This window comes from Pangasianodon hypophthalmus, chromosome 23 (genome assembly GCF_027358585.1).
Source record: "Pangasianodon hypophthalmus isolate fPanHyp1 chromosome 23, fPanHyp1.pri, whole genome shotgun sequence".
Taxonomy (NCBI): domain Eukaryota; kingdom Metazoa; phylum Chordata; class Actinopteri; order Siluriformes; family Pangasiidae; genus Pangasianodon; species Pangasianodon hypophthalmus.
This window is the reverse complement of record NC_069732.1, coordinates 15,940,961-15,961,202: the sequence shown is the minus strand read 5'-3', so window position 1 is coordinate 15,961,202 and position 20,242 is coordinate 15,940,961. Positions and strand designations below refer to the sequence as shown.

General features: G+C 39.3%; 1 protein-coding gene across 4 annotated transcripts in view; it reads left to right on the top strand.

The window, feature by feature from the left end:
* Positions 1-20,242, top strand: part of sdk1a (sidekick cell adhesion molecule 1a) — a 227,557-nt gene that overhangs the window by 82,714 nt on the left and 124,601 nt on the right. For 3 of the 4 annotated variants that reach the window (XM_026929549.3, XM_053228272.1, XM_053228271.1), the window contains exons 2-4: positions 12,618-12,777; positions 15,504-15,610; positions 17,535-17,682. In XM_026929549.3, coding sequence (XP_026785350.3) covers positions 12,618-12,777; positions 15,504-15,610; positions 17,535-17,682 — 415 coding nt within the window. Of the gene's footprint in view, positions 1-12,617; positions 12,778-15,503; positions 15,611-17,534; positions 17,683-20,242 lie in introns of those variants that run through there. The other variant, XM_053228273.1, reaches the window with a different exon arrangement.

Here is a 20,242-nt window from a genome sequence, read left to right as displayed (position 1 = left end):
TCAATGGTTACATGGTTGAGCGATGGCCATTCAAGTGACACACCGAGTTGCCATGTAATGCCTGGAAAAACTGCCAGCCCATTGCATATAAACAGCCTGGTAGATGGCTTCTGGGATCACTGAACCCACCTGGATCTCATTTATAACACATTGTAAACAACATAGCATTGTGCACGTTTGTTTACACTATTGCTGCTGTCTCTATTGTAGTTCACTTTCGGTACATCCATTCTCCTGCACTAATGTGTTTACACAGCTGTGGAGCACATGGTATATTAATAGACTAATAGGGATGAATCTAAATCACTCCCATTTACTGCAGGGAGGTAGACGTTTCCATCTCACATTTAGTTCGCTCTCATGACTGAGCTTCATCTAATTACGGATCCAAAGTATGGATTAGCCAAGGGTGAGAGTAGCCTTTGTACATGTGTGTACTACAGCTCTCTGAGTCTCATACTAGTGCCTGTCCTAGTGTAGAGAAGCCACCAAGTCCAAGAAGGCATACTATCACGTTTATACACGTAGCAGACTACATCACTGTTGAATGAGGTTTACACCTGGGCTTCTTTTTCGTTCTTTATTCTTTAATGCTCCCTGCTTTACTCAACTCCCTCGACTGCTGCTACTATACCCAAGTCACAGTTTTCACTGACAGTAATTCCGAGTTTTTTTCCCTCAAGTGATGGATGGAAAATCTCCCAGCTTCTCTGTGCTGTGTGCCAACTACGACTGCAGCTTAGTGGGATATAGTAGTCTAATGCTTAAAATTCTCTCCAAAATTTTCTTCCACAGCCTATTGTCTGAAAAGATGGCTTTACCCAGGCCAGTTTCATTACCCATTTAGTCACTTGGATATTTGCTGAAGTCAGTCAACATAAACCCACGTCGCCAAGGTGCATCAGTCATGGCTTAATGCTTTACTGCTGGACGCCACTAGCAATATAAACATTTGAGCTTGTGATTTGTGTTTGAATAACATTACAGTCTCTCAGATGTCAGGAAGTCGTTTTGTTCCTGTGTACCTGTGACGTTAGAGATCACGAGACAGTATTAGTGCTAGTGTTACTTCTTGCCATAAAAAGAGCGGGAGGTGGCTGAACACCTTTAAACTTTAAATATAATATGTGCCATATATTGATGCCACTTCGTAACAGAAACAAGAGAACCACTTGTCAGATGAGAAGCACTTTTTCATGTCCCATAGCAGCCTGTTTTATTAGTTTCCAGAGGATTTCAAACAGATGCAGCACTTCTGTATCTAAATAACCTTCACGTTACTGCATACGATCAGCAACATAATAGCTTCAGCGATTCCCTGAGTCGCATCCTCATAGTAAGTGATTGATGGACGCTTAATTCCATTTTACTGGCCACTAATGATTCTTGTATGAAGGATGAAATGGGTTAAGACAACCCTGAAAAGTGACATTGACTCCATCAAGTATTGAAATCCATTTGCATTCTATTGTGGAGCCAATGGGCATGTACTGTTTAATTGATTTATGAAGTATAAAACACTGAACACGACACGTTTTTGTAAGATTTGGTAGTTTTGTTTCTGGGGTACATGCCAGTCACTTTTAATTGCCAGTCACTTTTAATAACTTTGAATTACGACTGGCTTTGTTTAGCTGCCTACCACTTCTCACAATTTAGCTTTACTTTTTTTTCCCTGGAAACAGCAATCCATTATCAGTTTATCTTCTCCAGTATTTTGTTTCTCTTTACTGAGAACACTTTTCGTTTTGTTTTTAAGTAACTCAGCTCCAGCAAGTCCATAATGTTCATAGCTATTTTTAATACAAGTTGTTTTGTTTCCAAGAAACCAACACTTACAGCCTGTTGGAAAGAACAATGGCTATTATTTAGCAAGTTGCACCAAAACAAGTGCAGGTTTGTATAACGAAATCTGCTCCTGATTCGTGGAAAATTCGTACTACTTCAAGCGCATATGATTTGAGCGATGAATCAGCTTCAGCTGCGTGGGCACAAGCTCCCGCCCACTATGTATACGACACGCCCCGATTTACCCTCATATGCATTTAATTTACACTCTCTAATTAATGCAGGTGTTGCAACAGTAAGCCAATAAAAGGAAAATGTTCAGTGAGCTACAAATTCTTACAGTAATCTGAGCAGCGGAAAGTTAAAATCAGCGAAGCTGTGTACTTGTGTCCAAGGTTGCTGCAAATAAAAGCTTCTTTAAGAAGTCTACAAATCTTGAAGTAAAATAAAATCAACAAAGGAAAGGATGTGCCAATAGTTTATTTCTTTGTCAATGAATAGTAGTAATTTGGCGAATACAGACAGTTTCTTTGCTGTTTTTTTTTATAAAGCTGTTTAAGTTCATAATCAGGTAGAAGACTGAACTATTTTCCAACCTCAGGTAGATAATCTATTTATAGCTAGGCTTTTATTTATTTTAGTGCCCAAATAGATCATCATTGTTTCATAATGAATAGTCCATCTTCTTAAACGTTACCCAGGCCATCCAGGTCAGAACAAAGTCCACATTTGCACCTCTGATTCACATTTACAAATTAAATGCTGACACTAAACCCCATTTATCTATATTTTAGTAGCAGGTTCCCACATGTGCTGTTGAGATTATTATCATTGGCTTTTACTATACTCTGCTGCTTTCTATGCTTATTATAATTTTTGATGAAATTGATATTGATATTAATTATTTAACTGCAAATCGAACATTCTTTTAGGTTGTTAAAACGTTACCCAAACACACTTATACACACTCTGAACAAATGTGAGTTTTATCGTGCAGATGCATTAAAGATGAAATGTATGAATAAGGGCCAATGGGGCTCTGTCATGGTAGTGTCGAATTACACTACCCATCAGCCCCTGCATGTCACATGAGCTTGTCACATGCCTCACTAACACCCTCACCTATGTCTCGTTACACCTTGATAAGCACCCTATTGAACTTCTGTTTCTTTGTCTAGATTTTCATGTGTCACCCAAATTGCAGTTTGTTACTCATCTAATGTCCATGTTCAGGCTTATAGTTTTGTTTTGGTTATTTGTTTGTGCTTTACTTAGTTTAAATACAAGCCTGCACTTGTGTCCATCTCCAACTACTATTCTTGACAGCCTCATTTATCTATCTTTTTAGTAAAGTTGTGTGTAAATGTTTGCGTAAGACAAACGAATGAAAAGTTTTCCTCAAGATTTACAAAAATTTTGTAAATGTTGATTTTCTTCGTACTCACATGTGAAATACATGGTGATGAGCGTCAATCACCCATAAATTACCAGGCGTGTCCATGGCAGGGCTGATTTGCATTTGTTGACGCCCACAAAACTCCATAAAAGGCAAAGCTCACCCAGCTGAAATGATGAGTAAACAGCAAACAGACATTCTCAGAGGTCGAAGTGAAAGTTATTTTTGACTCACGTCTATGCCAATAAAAATATGTATTATTTAACAGCATAATGAATTAGATGCGAATTAAGTGAGTGAATTAAACGGTGAATTAGATGCGATCTTAAATGAGGTGGAAAAAATATATATACTGTACCCAGGTGATCATGGTCACCAATCACACAGGGAAATCATCTTTTTTATTCGAAGCAAAGTGACTTGGTGACTCTCAGCCAGAATGTACCACCCATGCCTTGTTGGAAACACACAAGTGTATGTAAGTGTCATAGGAATCCCCGATTCACATGGCAGATAGAGACATCCCAAATCGATCCCTTAGCGGACACTTAGTGCTGGCTCTAATAAAGTATTGCACAATAAAAGAAGATGCCATGACAAATGGAACCGGCTTACACACCATCTGAGCCATTGCAACACGTTCTCCTTTTATAGAGCAGAATTACTACTTAATTGAGTGACTGGTCTTATTTGTCTTAATTAATGGGTTTATGCTTGGTTTCTTTCTTTCATTTTTTTTATATTTAATATTTCTTTAATTAATGCCTTTAATTTGAAACAACTGGGTTTCAGAAAAAAAATTAATTAAATTTGTGAGTGTGTGATTGAAATACACAAGCTATATAAACTTGATAGCTTTATCCCTATGTAAAAGTGCAGTAACTCATCACATATGATTGATTTGTAGCCAATCAGTCAAGGTTTACATTAGTTAGTCTTCTCATGCATAAATTTACACACACTTGGGAGCACGAGTAGGATGCAAATTTTTTTTTTTCCAAACTGGGATTTTCAAGAATACCAAATTTCATGTGTAAGTGCTCCTACGACCGATTTACAAATAAATCCGTTCGTATCCAGCTCGACAAATGAGGCCCAATGTGAGTACTTAATGGATCATTAAAAATTTTCGAGCAACATACCTTATGCCCAGTAACTCGTTGACACACAATAGGACTGTACTTTACAGGAGCAATGCGGGCTGAAGAGCTGCACTGCTGTGGCCGTGAGTTGGCTCTGGATAATGAGCGATAAGAGGTTATGTTTTGGCACCTGTGTTATTAATGGCAGGACAGAAAATGTTGAGCAGTGATGATTTCTGAGTTGTGTGTGTGTGCGGAGACACTCTGAGTGAGAAAATGCCTGTTTTGATTATGGCTGCAGCTACGGCGCTGTAATGATGGCATTCAAGAACACTACTATTCAATTGGAGCCTCTCCAAAATGACTCAAGTAGGTTATACAGTGATTGTGTTGATTTCTTGAGCATGAGTGATTGTAGGTGAAGGACGGATTGAAAACCTTTATACTGAATGACAGTTATAGCAGCAACACACCTCTTATACACTCAGCTCCAGAATTATTGGCACCCTTGGTAAAGATGGGTAAAAAACAAACAAACAAACAAACAAATAAAAAAAACTTATGAAAACTTAGACTATGAAGGAAATCTACCATTAATTGAAGTAAATTAAGCATGTTCCCATATATACTTTACTTTTTAAAATTCACCTAAGGGTTTAGGGACACACAGTCTTATGCAGTCATCCGTGACTTCCAGTTTCACTGGGATGTACAGTAAATATAAGATGATTCCCTTAGTCATTCATCAACATGGGGAAAATATACAGAAATTAAATGATACAAAAACGTGTTGACCTTCATTAATCAGCCAATGACCTTAGAAAAATAGCTACATGTCTGAGAATGCTGATATCCAGTGTTAGGGCAATAATTAGTTTTAAAAATAATTTTTTTAAAAAGCTGCCTGAAGGAGGACACAAGTAGAGAGGCAAAAAAATCTCCAGGAATTACTGTATGAGATTTTCAGAGGCTGGTAACGTTTTGTGGTAACTTAGTCTCTAAACCAGCAATTAGATACCACCTTTATGGCAGCAAACTATTTGGAAGGTGTGCCAAAAGAAAACCATATGTAAGTGCCTGGAGTTTGCTAGATGCTACTCCAGCTTTGACTGGAACAAGGATCTGTGGTTGTAGACCTTGGAAGGAAACACTCAAATGAAGGATGGTTATACAGAAAAAGAACCTAATCCACATTGTTAAGTATGTTGGAGGATCTGTAATGTTGTTCTGTTTTTCCTCCAAAGGCCCTGTGAACTGTGTTAGGATACAGTTGAGGCCAAAAGTTACATGCACCTTGGCTAAAGACATTCAAACTTAATTATTTTAAGTCAATTAGGGTATCTGCTTTATTTCCATAAGAGGTCATTTCAAAATAAAAGCCAAGAAACAAATTTATTTTAGTTTTTATTTACTATATCAGATTTTCAATGGGTCAAACATTTACATACAGTTAGTGTTAAGTGTTAGTATTTGGTGGCTTTGCCTTGTAATTGCTTGAAAACGCTTAGGGTAGCTTTCCACAAGCTTCTTGCTATACTTTGCTGGAATTTTATGCCCATTCCTCCTGACAGAACTGGTGTAACTCAGTCAGGTTTGTGGGCTTCCTTGCTTAGGCATGCCTTTTTTTTTAGTTCAGTACACAATTATTCTTAGGATTTGGGTCAGGGCTTTGTGATGGTCACTCCAATACTTTCACTTTGTTATCTTTAAGCCATTTTGCTAGAACTTTGGAGGTATGCTTAGGATCATTTTCCTGCTGGAAGACCCAGTTGCAGCCAAGTTTTAATTTTCTGGCTGAGGTCTTGAGGTTTTGCTTCAATATTTTTAGATAATCCTCTTTCCTCAAGATTTTTAAAAAATGAATTTCTGTCCCTTCACAACATGATGCTGCCACCCCCATGCTTCACAACTGAGATGGTGTTTTTCAGATTAAAAGCCTCACCCATTTTCTTCCACACATAGCGCTGATCATTGTAAACAGTTCCATTTTCATTTTGTCTGACCAGAGAACACTCCTCTAAAAATCTGGTGATCATCTGCAAACTGCAGTCTGTTTTTTTTTTTTTCCGGTCTTGGAGTAGGGGCTCCTTCCATGCATGACAGTTTTTGAGGCCATGGTGATGTAAGACTCTCTTAATGGTGGATGTACATATGTCATACCTGATGCCTCCAGCTCCTTCACGAGTTCCTTTGTTGTTGGCTTGGGTTTCAGTAGAACTTTTCATCTCTGGAAGTTATTTTTATCTTTTCTGAATGATGCAGTATCTGTGTGGTCCCAGGACAGGTGTATGTAAACTTTTGGCCTCAACTGTGCATGGCATCATGGACTCCATGAAAGAGATTGTAAATGTAAATCTGGCTGCCTCTGGCAAGATGCTACACCTGGGTTGCGGGTGGATCTTCCAGTAGTGTATTGAGGAGTGGGTTCAGATTCCTTGTACAATATTATCCAACAAGTATTACAGGAGAAGACTTGGTGCTACAAAGGGAGGTTGTACAAAGTACTAAATTCATATGTTATAAACTATTTTATATATTGTTTATGTTAGAATAAATTTACTTCAATTAAATATTAAACTTCTGTCATATTTTCTGTAGGAGATTAACCTAATTATTTACACTTTTTTTATGACTTTTACTCATCTTTTCCAAGTGTGCCAATAATTCTGGATCTGAGTGTAGTTCGTTCTACCTGGTCTAAGTGTATGCAGTTTTTTCCCTATTTTATATTTTCTCTTTTTGACATGTTCAATATTTTGTATTTAATTTACAGTTAATTGTCAAAATCCATCCTTATTTGAGTTTCATGAATTCTAAGAACAGAAAAAAAAAAGTTCAGGATCGATGCAGAGTTGGTTTAATTAGGTGATGCCCGTTTCCACATTTGATAGTTTGCCTAATGCAAGACGTGTATTCACCAAATGAGAGTATCTTGTCATTCAGCTCCTTTTCCTTCCTATCCAATTAGCTTGAGATATAAACATCCACATATCAAAACTCTTTATTTTGGCAGTGACATCTCCTGCATAGCCAAAGCCTATTTTCAGATGTATTAATTGGTAGGGGAGGTGTTGTTCGGTGGTTCATGTATGGCGTGCTTCTTACGATTTTCCTCAGCAAGTCAGAGCTACTGAACTATTCTTTCCTTATTCACTAATGCACAGCCTTTAAAAACCCTCGGTGCCCTTTAGCAAGGGAGCTCTCGCTCACAATACGCACCTCAGGCTCTCAGTCTGTTCGTCTGCACTGGGTTTTTTAAGTGGTCTCGGTGGTTGTGCGATGTGCAGACAGGCCTGATTGCCCCCTGTCTTGCATGTCAGGGGTCTGCTGGGAGAGTGAGTGATCCCTGTCCACCATCACGCCCGCTCCACATGCACTTCATGCCATTCTTCACATTAAACAGCCCAAAAGTTTCAGGCAAGACATCTAATTGGTATGCTTAATGAATGGGACACTTTTGCTTGTTGAGTGAATCACAAGTAGTCATTGATCTAAATTGGAGCAGACTTTTTAGAGCTTTCTGGAGATTGAATTTTAACGCCTGTCACAAAGTAGAAGAATTGTTTCAGACAGTTCCTGTGGTTATTTAGGCCTTCTCTCACATATGTGCCTAGAAATATCCTATATTTTGTGAGTTTTTTTTCCTTTCCATAACATTAGCATTCATGATTCTACGTTGCTAAATTAAACATTCACTATTGCAAGTACATTCAAAATCTGTCACAGCTAGTCCAACATAAGGATCCTGACATGTTTTGCTGGAATTTTTGCCTGCCGTAAATGTATTCTCTTCATGTGCTGATGAGGTATCACAGCTTGTCAAGTGCCATGCACTCAGGTTCAAAGTGCTGGCTGCCTCTTTGATTTACAGTCAGCTTCTCAACCAGATGGTAACGCACTAGTTTTGCCCATTACAACTGTCAAATGTGTGGGCTATATTCCACCACAACTTCTGACAGATGAAAAGCAGATTAGTTCTCCCAGGAGCCCCTTTAGAAGTAATTTTAAAGTTAAAATTTTAAAAACCAGAACTATATTTGGACTTCAGTATAGTATCAAGAACTTTATCTGCCGCTGTAATGGATAGCTGTTAAGACAGTGTTCAGGGTTTGGTGTGTGGAGAAGGGTTTAAGTAAGGCTTCCAGATAAATGTGACTCATGATAAATAGTGGACTGCAGCTGACAGTTTTGGCATTGTCCATTAGGCAATATTTACAAGCTTAATGTTAAATTGGTCAGGGTTTAAACAGTCTGTCTTCAATTTCCATTGAAGCGCCTTACCACAGCCTTCTGTTTAATGGAAAACAAAGCATAGCAATAGAAATAAAGGAGCTAATAAATAGGAAGAGGGGAGGGGTTAATTCATCAACGCTGCCCAGTAGGCCAGGAACGGTCTCCGCTCCACATCCACCCAGTCTGACTCATGTCGGAACATTTCATCTCCGATAATAATCCTGACAAATTGAATCTCGTTGCCGGGCCCTGCTTATGCATTCCTGCAGTGGGCTTGCAGCGGGACGGCCCATCGGAGAAACAGCACGTAGATGAGAGCGGCGCTGCAGTGCACAAACAAATGGAAAGTGCAGGCTCCATTGAGCACACCTGGCAGAGGGAGAGAGAAAGAGAGAGAGAGGGTGGCGAGGACAGACGCTGCCTGCATGCTACCTGCATATCAACCTCACAGAGATCAGAGGCAGGTAGGAGGCGGATCTCTCCAGACGCTCTCAGCCAACTGCACAGCCGAGGGGCCTGAAGTCAGAACAATATTGCTCATACTGAGTAATGTGACTATGATTATCTTTACTATTCAGTTCTGAATATTAAAGAAGGCTCCGGAGGACGCTTTCCTGGTGCGCTGCTCAATATTTCATTTCCTCGTAGGATGATGCAGCAGCTTTTCTGCCTTTCTCTCTGTTCTCCTTCACCAACACCCCCCACCCCCACCCGTTCATATTTGTGTGCTTGATTTAATCATATCTGAATGAGAATTTTCAGAGCGGTTGTTTGGCATTCGCAATAGCACCCATACCCACAGCATGTCGAAGGCAAAGCGTCTCAAGAGCAGCACAGAGTCATCTTGAATTCCTGCCTCTCCATTTCACTCAGTATAGTAGAGGCACTTATCACTGAACAATATGCAGCGATTTTTCAACAGGCCTGATGGAATTGGGTGCATATGGCGTATTCATCAGAATTAATATATATGGGTTTTTTTGCTTGTTTTGTTTATCTTTTTTTGCAAAAGATTGGCAAGAAAGCATGTGCAGCAAGAACAATAATACTCTTGGGCTTCACTGAGAAATACACTGAGCACTTTATATAGAATATGCTATAGGATTCATTTCAACATAGTCTGTTGAGACTGCCTGTGTAGAAACAGATGAGAGTTATTCAATTATTAGAATAACTGATTCGACAGGATGCAAGAGATGTATATGAAATATTTTTTCTTAGTGGTGCAGTGTGTAGCATTGCTATGTCACTGCTTCAGGGTCCCCGGTTCGAACCTGAGATCAGGTTGCTATCTGTATGGAGCTTCACATGTTCTTCCCGTGTTTGTGTGGGCTTCCTCTGGGGTTTCCGGTTTCCTGTTTCTTCCCACTGTGTGTGTGTGTGTGTGTGTGTGTGTGCATGCTGCCCTGTGACAGACCGGTGAGTTCTTCCATCTTGCCCCAGAACAGACTCCATGTCCACCATGACCCTGAACAGGATAAAGCAGATAAAGCCAATCCATCACAGGGCAGAAGGGGGAAAAAAATCATGGTTAATGATGATAAGAGTGCTATTCATTAGATCAATGTGCTCTTGAGCTCCTTTAAATGCTGATTTCATTCGGAGGGCCTGTTTGCTCTTAGTGTTTCCAGTGCAAGCTACCACAAGGCTTTCAATATTTCACTTTATGCTGGTGCTGAGGAAGCAAAACACGGAGTAGCTTTATGTTTCAATAAGCATTCAGGCATTTCTTCAGTCTTTGAACTACTGACTTTTGTGTGTGGATGCACAGGTAAGTCATTAAAAAACAGGGAGTAGTTGCTTGAATCAGCATGAAGAACAATGAGCTGTAGAGAGAGCATCCTGCAGTAGTGTTAGAGAAAGAAACTACGGATAAGCCACAGGCACACACGCTTAACTCACACTGTGTCTGCTTTTTACATTCAGGAGCTTTGAGTGCCAGAAGGGGGAGCAGCTCTCTGCCTAATGTCTTCAGGCATGACTGCTTTCTGATGGAGAGATAGCAAAAGGAGGAAGTGAGAGGAAAAAAGAAAGAGCAGTATGTAGGAGGAAAGGGAAAGAAAAAAAAGTCAGGATGACTGAATGACTCATTGGATGCACAGCAGGCCATTAATCTCGCAAAGATTATTTATGATAAACATATTTTGTTTCTGTATCTTCTGTGGAGTTCAGCATGTCCAACAGCATGTGTTTGTCCTAATTACAGAGATTATGGTTCTCACAACAGCGCTTCCTTTAAACAGACGTCAAGATAAACATTCTATACTGCATTTTCCATTACAAAAAAGGAACTATTTTAGGATGTGGCCAATTTTTTTTAGGATTTGTTGCTGAAAATTGTGCCAAAACTTGAGTATGAAGAATAACATTATCTCAATACCTCTGTCCTTCATTCAATTTCTAATGTAATTTCTAATTCCCCATTCTCTATTTCTCATATGGCCAATGTGATTTAATTTATTGGGGTTTCATGCATCAGCTTCATCATGATCTCTTGAATTTTCTCATGCTCAGTTGAAATATTGTGCTTTAATACAATATTGTAGCGTATTCTTGATAATGTACTTAACTACATCAGTTATGTAGACTACTGAGATTAAAGTGCTCTTAAATGCAATGTCTCGGTCAGGAACAAAACAAGACCATGAATAGTGCAAGAACAAGATTGCAAAACAGGCACACAGACCTTTGATTTTTCAGGGTTGAAATTCTTTATTGTTTACAAATTCAAACTGTATTATAGATGAGATGAGGACACTGACATTGCTGCGCTATGCCAACTGTAGCGAAAAAGCACCAGCAGGCTGGCTAGAGGATCCAGGAGAGCCCATTTCTCTATTTAAAAATGAATGATAATGAAAATAATCATTTAAAGCCATTAAAAATGTACGTATACTTATATGGCCAATATTAGATCAGGGCAAAATGACATCACTGAGATCACCGGATCATCTTTCATTGCTCCAGGGTCCCTTTTTTGATCCCGAGCTCAGGTTACTGTATGTATGGAGTTCTCTCTGTGTCCAAGTGAGGTTTCTCGGGGTTCTGCGGTTTCCTCCTACCTCCAAAATCATGTGAGTAGGTAGATAGGTGACTCTAACGCTCCAGATTGATTACAGGAAATGAATAAATCAAACCCTGCCACAGGATTATACAGAATAAAACACAACACACGTTCAGACCATATTCACGATTTATCCCAAACACTGATTCCGATTCTTGGAACTTGTGATTTCACATCATTGTTCAGATCAAAACAGTGGATTTTATACATCACACCACAGGATATGTGGGAAGAAATTATTTACATTACCCATTAGGCCAACCTCATATTAGAACACCATATTTAAGAGAAGCGAATAGGCCTAAAACTCATGGACCAGGGTTTATAAGAGAAAAAAAATGACACTGATGTCTCTGTTTCCTTTTTGTAAGCTTAGTTCATACATGATGTCCTATGATTGTTGATGCCACAATAGAAACAAACATGGTATACAAGAATACAGAATAGTAAATGGCACAAAAGATGTGCAAGCTCCCCTACAAGGATGATTTTCCCTTTTGAAATCCTCTACATTGTACCCTGCTGTTCCAGCACTAAAAGGTCTCCTTTTAAAATCAAAGCTTTGTGCCTTTCCTGTGAGGATGCCAAAGAAAAAAAACCTTGAAAGTCATCTTCCGTGTGCTCATGGAGGTGCTGGCGCTACTTTCCTGACTTAGCCCTAGATCCTTCTGTTGACCTTTTTTCATGATTGAGCCTCTGGATTTAGCTAAAGCATGGGAGGAAGTCTCTTTGAGGCAAATTTTTTATGATTATGTATAGATTACACCATGGGTTCCCTTCCCTGCTCCTGGAGTACCCCTGTCCCCCACACTACCACCTGTTGTAGTGTTTTCCCTACAATCACAAACCTACTTTTGACAGAAAGGGCTGTTAATTAGCTGATTATTTAAATCAGGATTATTTATTTTACTCTAGACTGCACTGCAAGTTTTTCTCTTCACTTTGTGTTTGTGCTGCTGAAGTGTAGCTTTGCTCCGATGTGAGAACATTAACATTACGAGTTGGACAGACCCTTTGAATCCTAATCACACACCTCTCTTTTATCTCTCCTCAGGTGACGTGGCCCCATACTTCAAAACTGAACCAGGGCCTCCGGAAATCCATCTGGAGGGGAACCGACTTGTCATGACCTGTCTGGCAGAAGGGAGCTGGCCTTTGGAGTTCAAATGGATCCTTAATAACACAGATATAACTGCATTCTCCCCAGAATACAAGTGAGAGTCTGCCTTTATTTCCTAGTCTTCACTGAAGAAAAGGTCTCACTGGGGGGAAAATGTATCGGTACCCTTCAGACATCTGCTCGTGTTACAGATGATTGACTTGATCAACAGTTACACTTCTGTGGCTGGTTGGTTTCTCATATACTACATGGCCAAAAGTTTGTGGACACCTGACCATCACACCCATATGTGCTTGTTGAACATCCCATTTCAGATTTACTCCCCCTTTGCTGTTATGATAACCTCCACTCTTCTGGGAAGCTTTCCACTAGATTTTGGAGCGTGGCTGTGGGGATTTGTGTTCATTCAGCTACAAGAGCATTAGTGAGATCAGGCGCTGATGTTAGGTGAGGAGGTCTGGGGTGCAGTCAGTGTTCCAGTTCATCCCAAAGGTGTTCAGTGGGGTTGAAGTCAGGGTTCTGTGCAGGACACTCGAGTTCTTCCACTCCAACCTTCACACACCATGTCTTCATGGAGCTTGCTTTGTGCACAGGGGCATTGTCATGCTGGAACAGGTTTGGGCCTCTTAGTTCCACTGAAGGGAAATTGTAAAGTTACAGCATTCTGTACAACAGTTTGAAGAAGAACCATATATGGGTGTGATGGTCAGGCATCCACATACTTTCTACCATATAGTGTATCTCTTTCATCACTCCTGTTATAAATTGTACACATTATTTCATTTTCAAATAACTGATTTTATATAAAAGATTTATAAGCTTATTCATGCACCTTTTCCCCAGCCACACTTAGTGGCCTGGGTCAGAATGCGTCATGTTTCAGTCAGCTATTTAACATCCGCTGATTGAGGGGAAAAAGAATGCAGAGGGAATTTAAATGAAAATTTAATTAACTTTTTGTGTGGCTGATTACTTAAGCTTATACAATTGTATATTTTAATCATTCCTACTTTCAAACTTTCAAATCCAATACTTTTTCTCAATCAGAGTTTCATTTTTCTAGAATAATGTCATCCCTAACTTTCTGTCTACAGTCGGAGGATAAACCACAGTAGCACTTGGCACTTCTTCCTTAGGCAAGAAAAGAAAGATGGACCTTTTGTCTTTAGAAAAAAAAAAAGTGCGCTGCTGGAGATGACTGGCTCTTTACAGCTGAATGATGCATTCAAATGCTTTACCCGGGAGTGCCGTGTGGGCACTTGATTCACGTTAATGTTAATTTGCATTGCTTGATTTGTTTTTTATGCCAGTGCCAAACATTCATATGGAAAAGAGGTAATTTGGCTGTCTATAGATTTCATTTGGTCTAATTGGCATTGCTTTTCCAATTATCTTCCTTAAACACCACTGGAATGGCACTTTCTAAGCAGCGCTGGGGTTCCTGTTCACTCTCCCTGGAGAACTAGACTCCCTTTGAGGAGCACAAAAACACAGAGGTATTTTGAAAGGCATGAAGGAATCTGGGAAAGGAGCAACATGCATTTGGAAATAAGCACACGCTTCCATTCATTGTTTCCACTTGCACTGGTATCAGGGGAAGTGGCCATTTGGCAGAAGCTGATATTCGTCATCACAGGCGAGAGCCAGGTGGAATTCGTGGAGAGTCTAATGGCATTTTAATGATTTGCTCACTCTAATGCGGAGGCTGGCAAAAACGCCTGGCCCCAGCCCCAAAAGTAAACCTTTTAACCTTGGTCTCTCTTTGTGAGAATGTATTCAAAGTCAAAATCTCATTTAAGTGTGTTAACATGCTGACAGATATCGAATTGGCATGGTGGTGGGAAAAAAGGCATGAGGAGATGGATATAATACCAGCTAAGACTTTTATTTTAGCAGAACATTTTCTGACCTGCATGGTCTTAGGAACTCTTGGATCCAATAATGTACATGTTTTCTAGCTGTTTAAAAACATTTCTGGAACATTATAAGTTGTAGGAAAGTTTTCATTACCTGCAAGAATATCTGTTTTAATATCATCTGCTTTAATATCTTTTGCTTTTTCTCATTTGCATTACCTTTGCAGGGAGTGCGTAGGTTTATTGAAACTTCTTCACAATAGAAAATGATATCATATAAGTGAAAATATCTTAAATATAGTTCACTTTATCTAGTATTTCCTATTATAAGATTACCATCAACCAAATGTAAGATTATTAACCCTATTTCTAGACTTTTGTTTCACTAATTTCAAGTTTTAAATTTTCTCTTATTTTATTAATTTTGGATAATTTTAGATAATTATTATTTTATTTTGTTTCTTTCTGGAAATAAATGCTTAAATTTAAATTTTAAAGTTATCTACTGATAGAACAAGACTATTCCAAGCTTGAAATGAGGAAAAAATGTCTAGAAATAGGTTTAATAATCTTATATTTGGTTTATTGTAATCTTACAATAGGAAATTCTAGGTACATTTGTCTATATTCAAGATATTTTCACTTGATAAGTTGTCAGTTTCTGCAGTGCAGAGGATATAAGAAAGCAGACTAATCAAGAACCAGACACAGAACAGGTGAACACAATCAGTAACAGACCATTTCCCAGGACACGGGTAGAGACAAGACTAAAACAGGAACAAAAACAGATGCCATGATAAACAAAAACGTGGCAATTGTGGGGAATTCATGACACCATTATTATAGCAAATGTTACTTCTGGAATAATACAGTCTAACCTTCTTAGAACTGAAATATTTACTAAACATTAGAATAACCTGCTCTGCTCGCTGGGATGATCTTTCTTACTGTCTCTCTTTTGCAGGTACATTATACCATCCCTACAGCGCTCAGACATGGGTGTATACCAGTGTGTGGTGAGAAACCGAATGGGCGCTCTGCTACAGAGAAGAGCCGAGATACAAGTGGCATGTAAGTCTTAATGACCAATCAGTGGAGTGGCTCTCACTCCCACTTCGCTGCGTATTTTTTGTTTTCCAAGCTCACATACTTAATTCTGCCCTTGAAAGACTTCACAATTAACCATTCAGTGAAAAAAAAAACAAAGAGATCTGTTTTCGTGCCCTCAGGACATTTATTAAAAAACCACTGACAGACTGTAAAGAGCTGACACCAATCCTGTTGCTTCTTCCAATTTCCTAAGACTGTTAGGATAAAAAAATCACTCCTGTACACTTTTTTTTTAAAAGATAGATATTTCTACCCTCTCTGTACCATTATCTCAGCATGGCTCAGCAAGCCTCTCTGTCTCCCCCACTGCTATTCTTTGCATTTGCATATAGTAAATGAACAGTTTTAAACCTTTTAAACCAAAATGCATTGCTTTCTCTGTAATTCAAGGTACAATGCTTTGAGGCGTTTTTTTTTTTTTTTTTTTTTTTTTTCTTCTCATTCTTTACTCTAGTCCAATTTTGTATTTCAGCTTACCGTGAATATGTGCTTTTGTTTGATTGAGTTCCTCTGTACTTGGTGCTTGGAAAGAAAAGCCTAAATGATTTGACTGTTTACACCCAAGATAGATAGCTGTTCACACCTGGTCTTATCATATGCCATGAATACATCTTCCATTTGAATACATTTTCCCCTCTTCCACTAACCATCTGTGATCATATTTTATGATCGTATTTCATGTTGACAAATCTGCCAAAAGCAATGTGTTACTTCAAAAACAACCCCAAGACCCTTAGACTGATATCAAAACTCAAATGAAGAAGTGTATATATTAAGCAATTTCCTTACTAAACTTCTCAGATTGTACATTTTACATATAGATATACAACCAATAGCATACTACATGGCATTTTGTGCAGCTTTTGTCCACATTTCTTGTGCTTTATTTGTCAATAACACATTTATCAAGCGCTCTTAACCTAAGAGAGGGAACTTACAGTTTGTAAGTTTTAACTTGAACTTACAGTTTGTAAGCCATTTTCCTCACACATCACCTATAGTGCTAATAAAATTGACCACAGTTCACACAGCTATCAATTGCCTTAATATCATTTGGTTTAATATGATTTGCTTTAATATCATTTGTTGGAAGAGCTGTAGCTAGAGCTCGTTTAAAAAAAAATCTTTAAACTTTAATATAACTTATTTTTCAACAGTATAATAACATTTACTGTCTGATGGCTGCATATATAAAGCCAAACAAAAAATAGACACCTTCTATTTTAAAGTCCAACATCAAGAGCATTGCTGCATATTTAATATTAAAAAATAACATTATACAGTATGTTTTATTGAGGTAGTATTAAAGACACATCATTTCACTAGATAGTTTGATCAAGGTACTAAAATTGTCTTGTTAGCCTCCATATTTTGTTATATATAAGAGTGATTATGAGAACGGTTCAGTGGTTTCGCTGGCATGAATACATTCATACAGTGACAAACGGAGCTCATTGAGAACAGTAAGATGAAGCATGTGTATGGGAGGAGTCTTTGCATGGCTGGTAATGCACGTTTTAATACCCTATACATATTTAATTAACATAATGTTTGCAAAACGTGCACAAAAAATGAAATCGTCATGCATATCAGACAGAACAACATAGCTAGGCTTTTCAAAAGTAGCTTGACTCCTCGTTAAAGCCACAAACCTGGCAGCACTGGTGTTTAGACAGCTGTCTGAGATGCATTTAGACGCATTAGCATTTACGTTACAAATGTGGCTGTGTGCGTCCCTCGCCACCTCCAGATGTGGTTTGAGTGAACAGATTATCATGCTTCATCGAGACACATTTACGCTTTGTACTTGACACTGATCACCACTCAAGACACAGGTTAATACCAAGTGTAAACAGGGCCTGTGGTAATGGCTGTCTCTTTACAGACATGGGAGACTTTGTGGAGGCTGACCAGCGCAAGACGGTGACCCAGGGTCGGGCAGCCATCTTAAACTCACCGGATGTCAGCTCTTTCCCCCAGCCACAGGTCACGTGGTTCAGAGACGGCTACAAGATCATTCCCAGCAGCAGAGTGTAAGTGCAGATTATTTGCTTGCTTTGTACACTTTAAGACACACATGGCCCTTTGGAAGGTAGGGCAATGTGTTATAAAGCCATGTGCAGTACCTGAGAATTTGCTTTCAGTCTTTCTCGCTGGTCATTTATATCAGTCCACAAACATCTGGCAAAACACAGCAGGAGAAACAAACCTCTGGCTTGGAATGAGGACATGTCAGCCAGTGATAAGGAAGACATAGGCTGTGTGTGAGTGTGTGTGTGTGGGTGAGAGTGCACTACTTGTCAGAGGAGGAGAATTGCAATTAATGCCTGTTCCCGGCCGTTCTTCAATCTAACTACGGTAGTTCTTCATTGCCTTTTTCTAATTAGCAGCCTGCCCAGACATAGACAGGCGCGCTTGATCCTCTTCCCCATTATCGCTCAAGTGTCTTTCTCATTCTGGCTCGTTGTGGCAGGGCCCCAAATCACAGCCCTGTACACTAGCCAGCCATACCTAATGACTCACCCTACAAAGATAAAGATGGCCCTGTTTAAAAACACTGTTCCATTTCATCAGAGGGCATAACTGAGAAGTGATTAGGATCACAGTGGCAAATTTCAAAATGGACTCTCACTGTTAATGATATCCAATAGTTTCATTCCTCTTTGGATTTCCTACACAGCTTTTGGCTTAAAGGAAATGTTGAAATATTCCTGTATTTCTGTTAGCAGGTGTGAGCCACGCTGGTGCCACAGAGGGACATTGCAAACACAGTTACAGTGGCATTTAATAGGAGAAAACAATTCAACAATCTCAAACATAAGGGATACGATTTTGCTGTTCCTAAAAACAAAAAAACAAGAACTTATTTTGTCACTCACAATTTTCCAGCGATGTTCATGCATATAGTGTATCGTAGAAATGTCTTCAAGTATAGTAATGTGATATTTTTGTCATATTGTCCACGCCAAATGAGCACAATGGCCTTGACACTGATATTAGCATGATTTTGGATGCTGACTTGTTTGAGTAGAGTGTACAGATGAGGAGGAGAGAGACTTGAATAGACTAAATAGCTGCTGCATCACTCTCTTTACGTAGAGATGAAGCAAGGGCTAATTCCCATTCACGCCACTATCAGCAGGCACTCGAATGGCATTTTGGGTAATGCAGGAAACCGTTATATGTAAATTTTAAAACTTGTAATCTTGAACTTATTTTGCTCTGACAGAGTTAAGAGAAAGAGAACCTTAAAGTGGGACAAAAAGTCATGCTGGCATGTGTGTATAGGTGTTACCCTGAGCTAGAATTAGGAGCTATTTAATTTGGCACAACACATGAGGGTGTTTCAAAAAGCCATAGCGCAACTCTATACATAGGCATGGAGCTCTCTGGCTTTTCTCCAACTTTGTAATTGAGCTCTCCTGCCAGTGCTTTGACACAATATTGCAACCGTGTTTAAAAAAAAAAAAAAGCACCTCCAGCAAATGAATTTTCTACCTCCAGCAAGATGAATCGCCTCGCATATGCAGCTGTGAAAAGGGCAGGGCTAACGCTAATGTGCTCGTGTGCCCGAGACTATTTACCTGTGGGAGCTTGGCCGGGCGCCAAGTCAATGATGGCTAGCTGACCCTGTGTTTGAGCCAGCAGGGTTACAATGCCCAGAGCAAAGGCAGCAGGGTAATATAAGTCATATCTCATATCCCAGGCCAAGCCCATTAGCATGTTCCTCGATGTGATGTCATATTCTTAATTGTTCTGTGGCAGCAACAGAAACAGCGCAATCAGCTTAGCCATTTAAACTGGCTCTACTTGTGGCTGGGCAGAATCCCCAGGAAAGGGCTTTGGAAATAGGGGTGTACTTCATAAGCAATTGAATCACACAGAGATTAAATTAACTGGCCTTGCAGGATCAAACTTTATCTGTGTGGGAGGATTTGAAGCCCAGAATCAATATCCACATGAGGCAACGTGCGGCAACGCAAATTCCTTTATGAGTCTCATATGATATTTACGGCTCGGAATTGAATGCTACCCCGCTGCAAAAGAGACAAACACCCTCTGAAGAAGCACAGGTCACATGAAAGGATGCTTATTTAGTGATGACCTTCTCTGCTGGTGTGATTTCTTGCCATAGTTCAGACTTTCTTTTCCCACTGCATTCTCAAAACAGAAGATGCGACTAATGATTGAATGACACTTGCATTATGTATGGAATAAAGCATCTGTTATAGGAAAATAATCCATGACGGGGTGGTGTGATGCATCTTGACACAAAGCTGAGCTCCTGTTACCACCTCGAAGTGGATTTTTTTCCCCTATAACAGCACGTCCGGAAGTGTGTTCTTCTTCCGCTTATGCCACAGCAATTTGCCAGCAATTTATTATTTTTAAACATTTATCGTGACATTTAATGTTGCAGACCATTTTAATCCATTTATTATTAAATTTAGATTATGTGGAGCGTCTGCCACGAAGGTTCCTGCAAAGTGTGCATTAATAGAAACCTTTGAATCATTTGAATTACGGTGGAATCATTTGAACAACAGTCAGAGCTGCTGTCAAAGAAGATTAATCCACACCTTCAGATTTGAG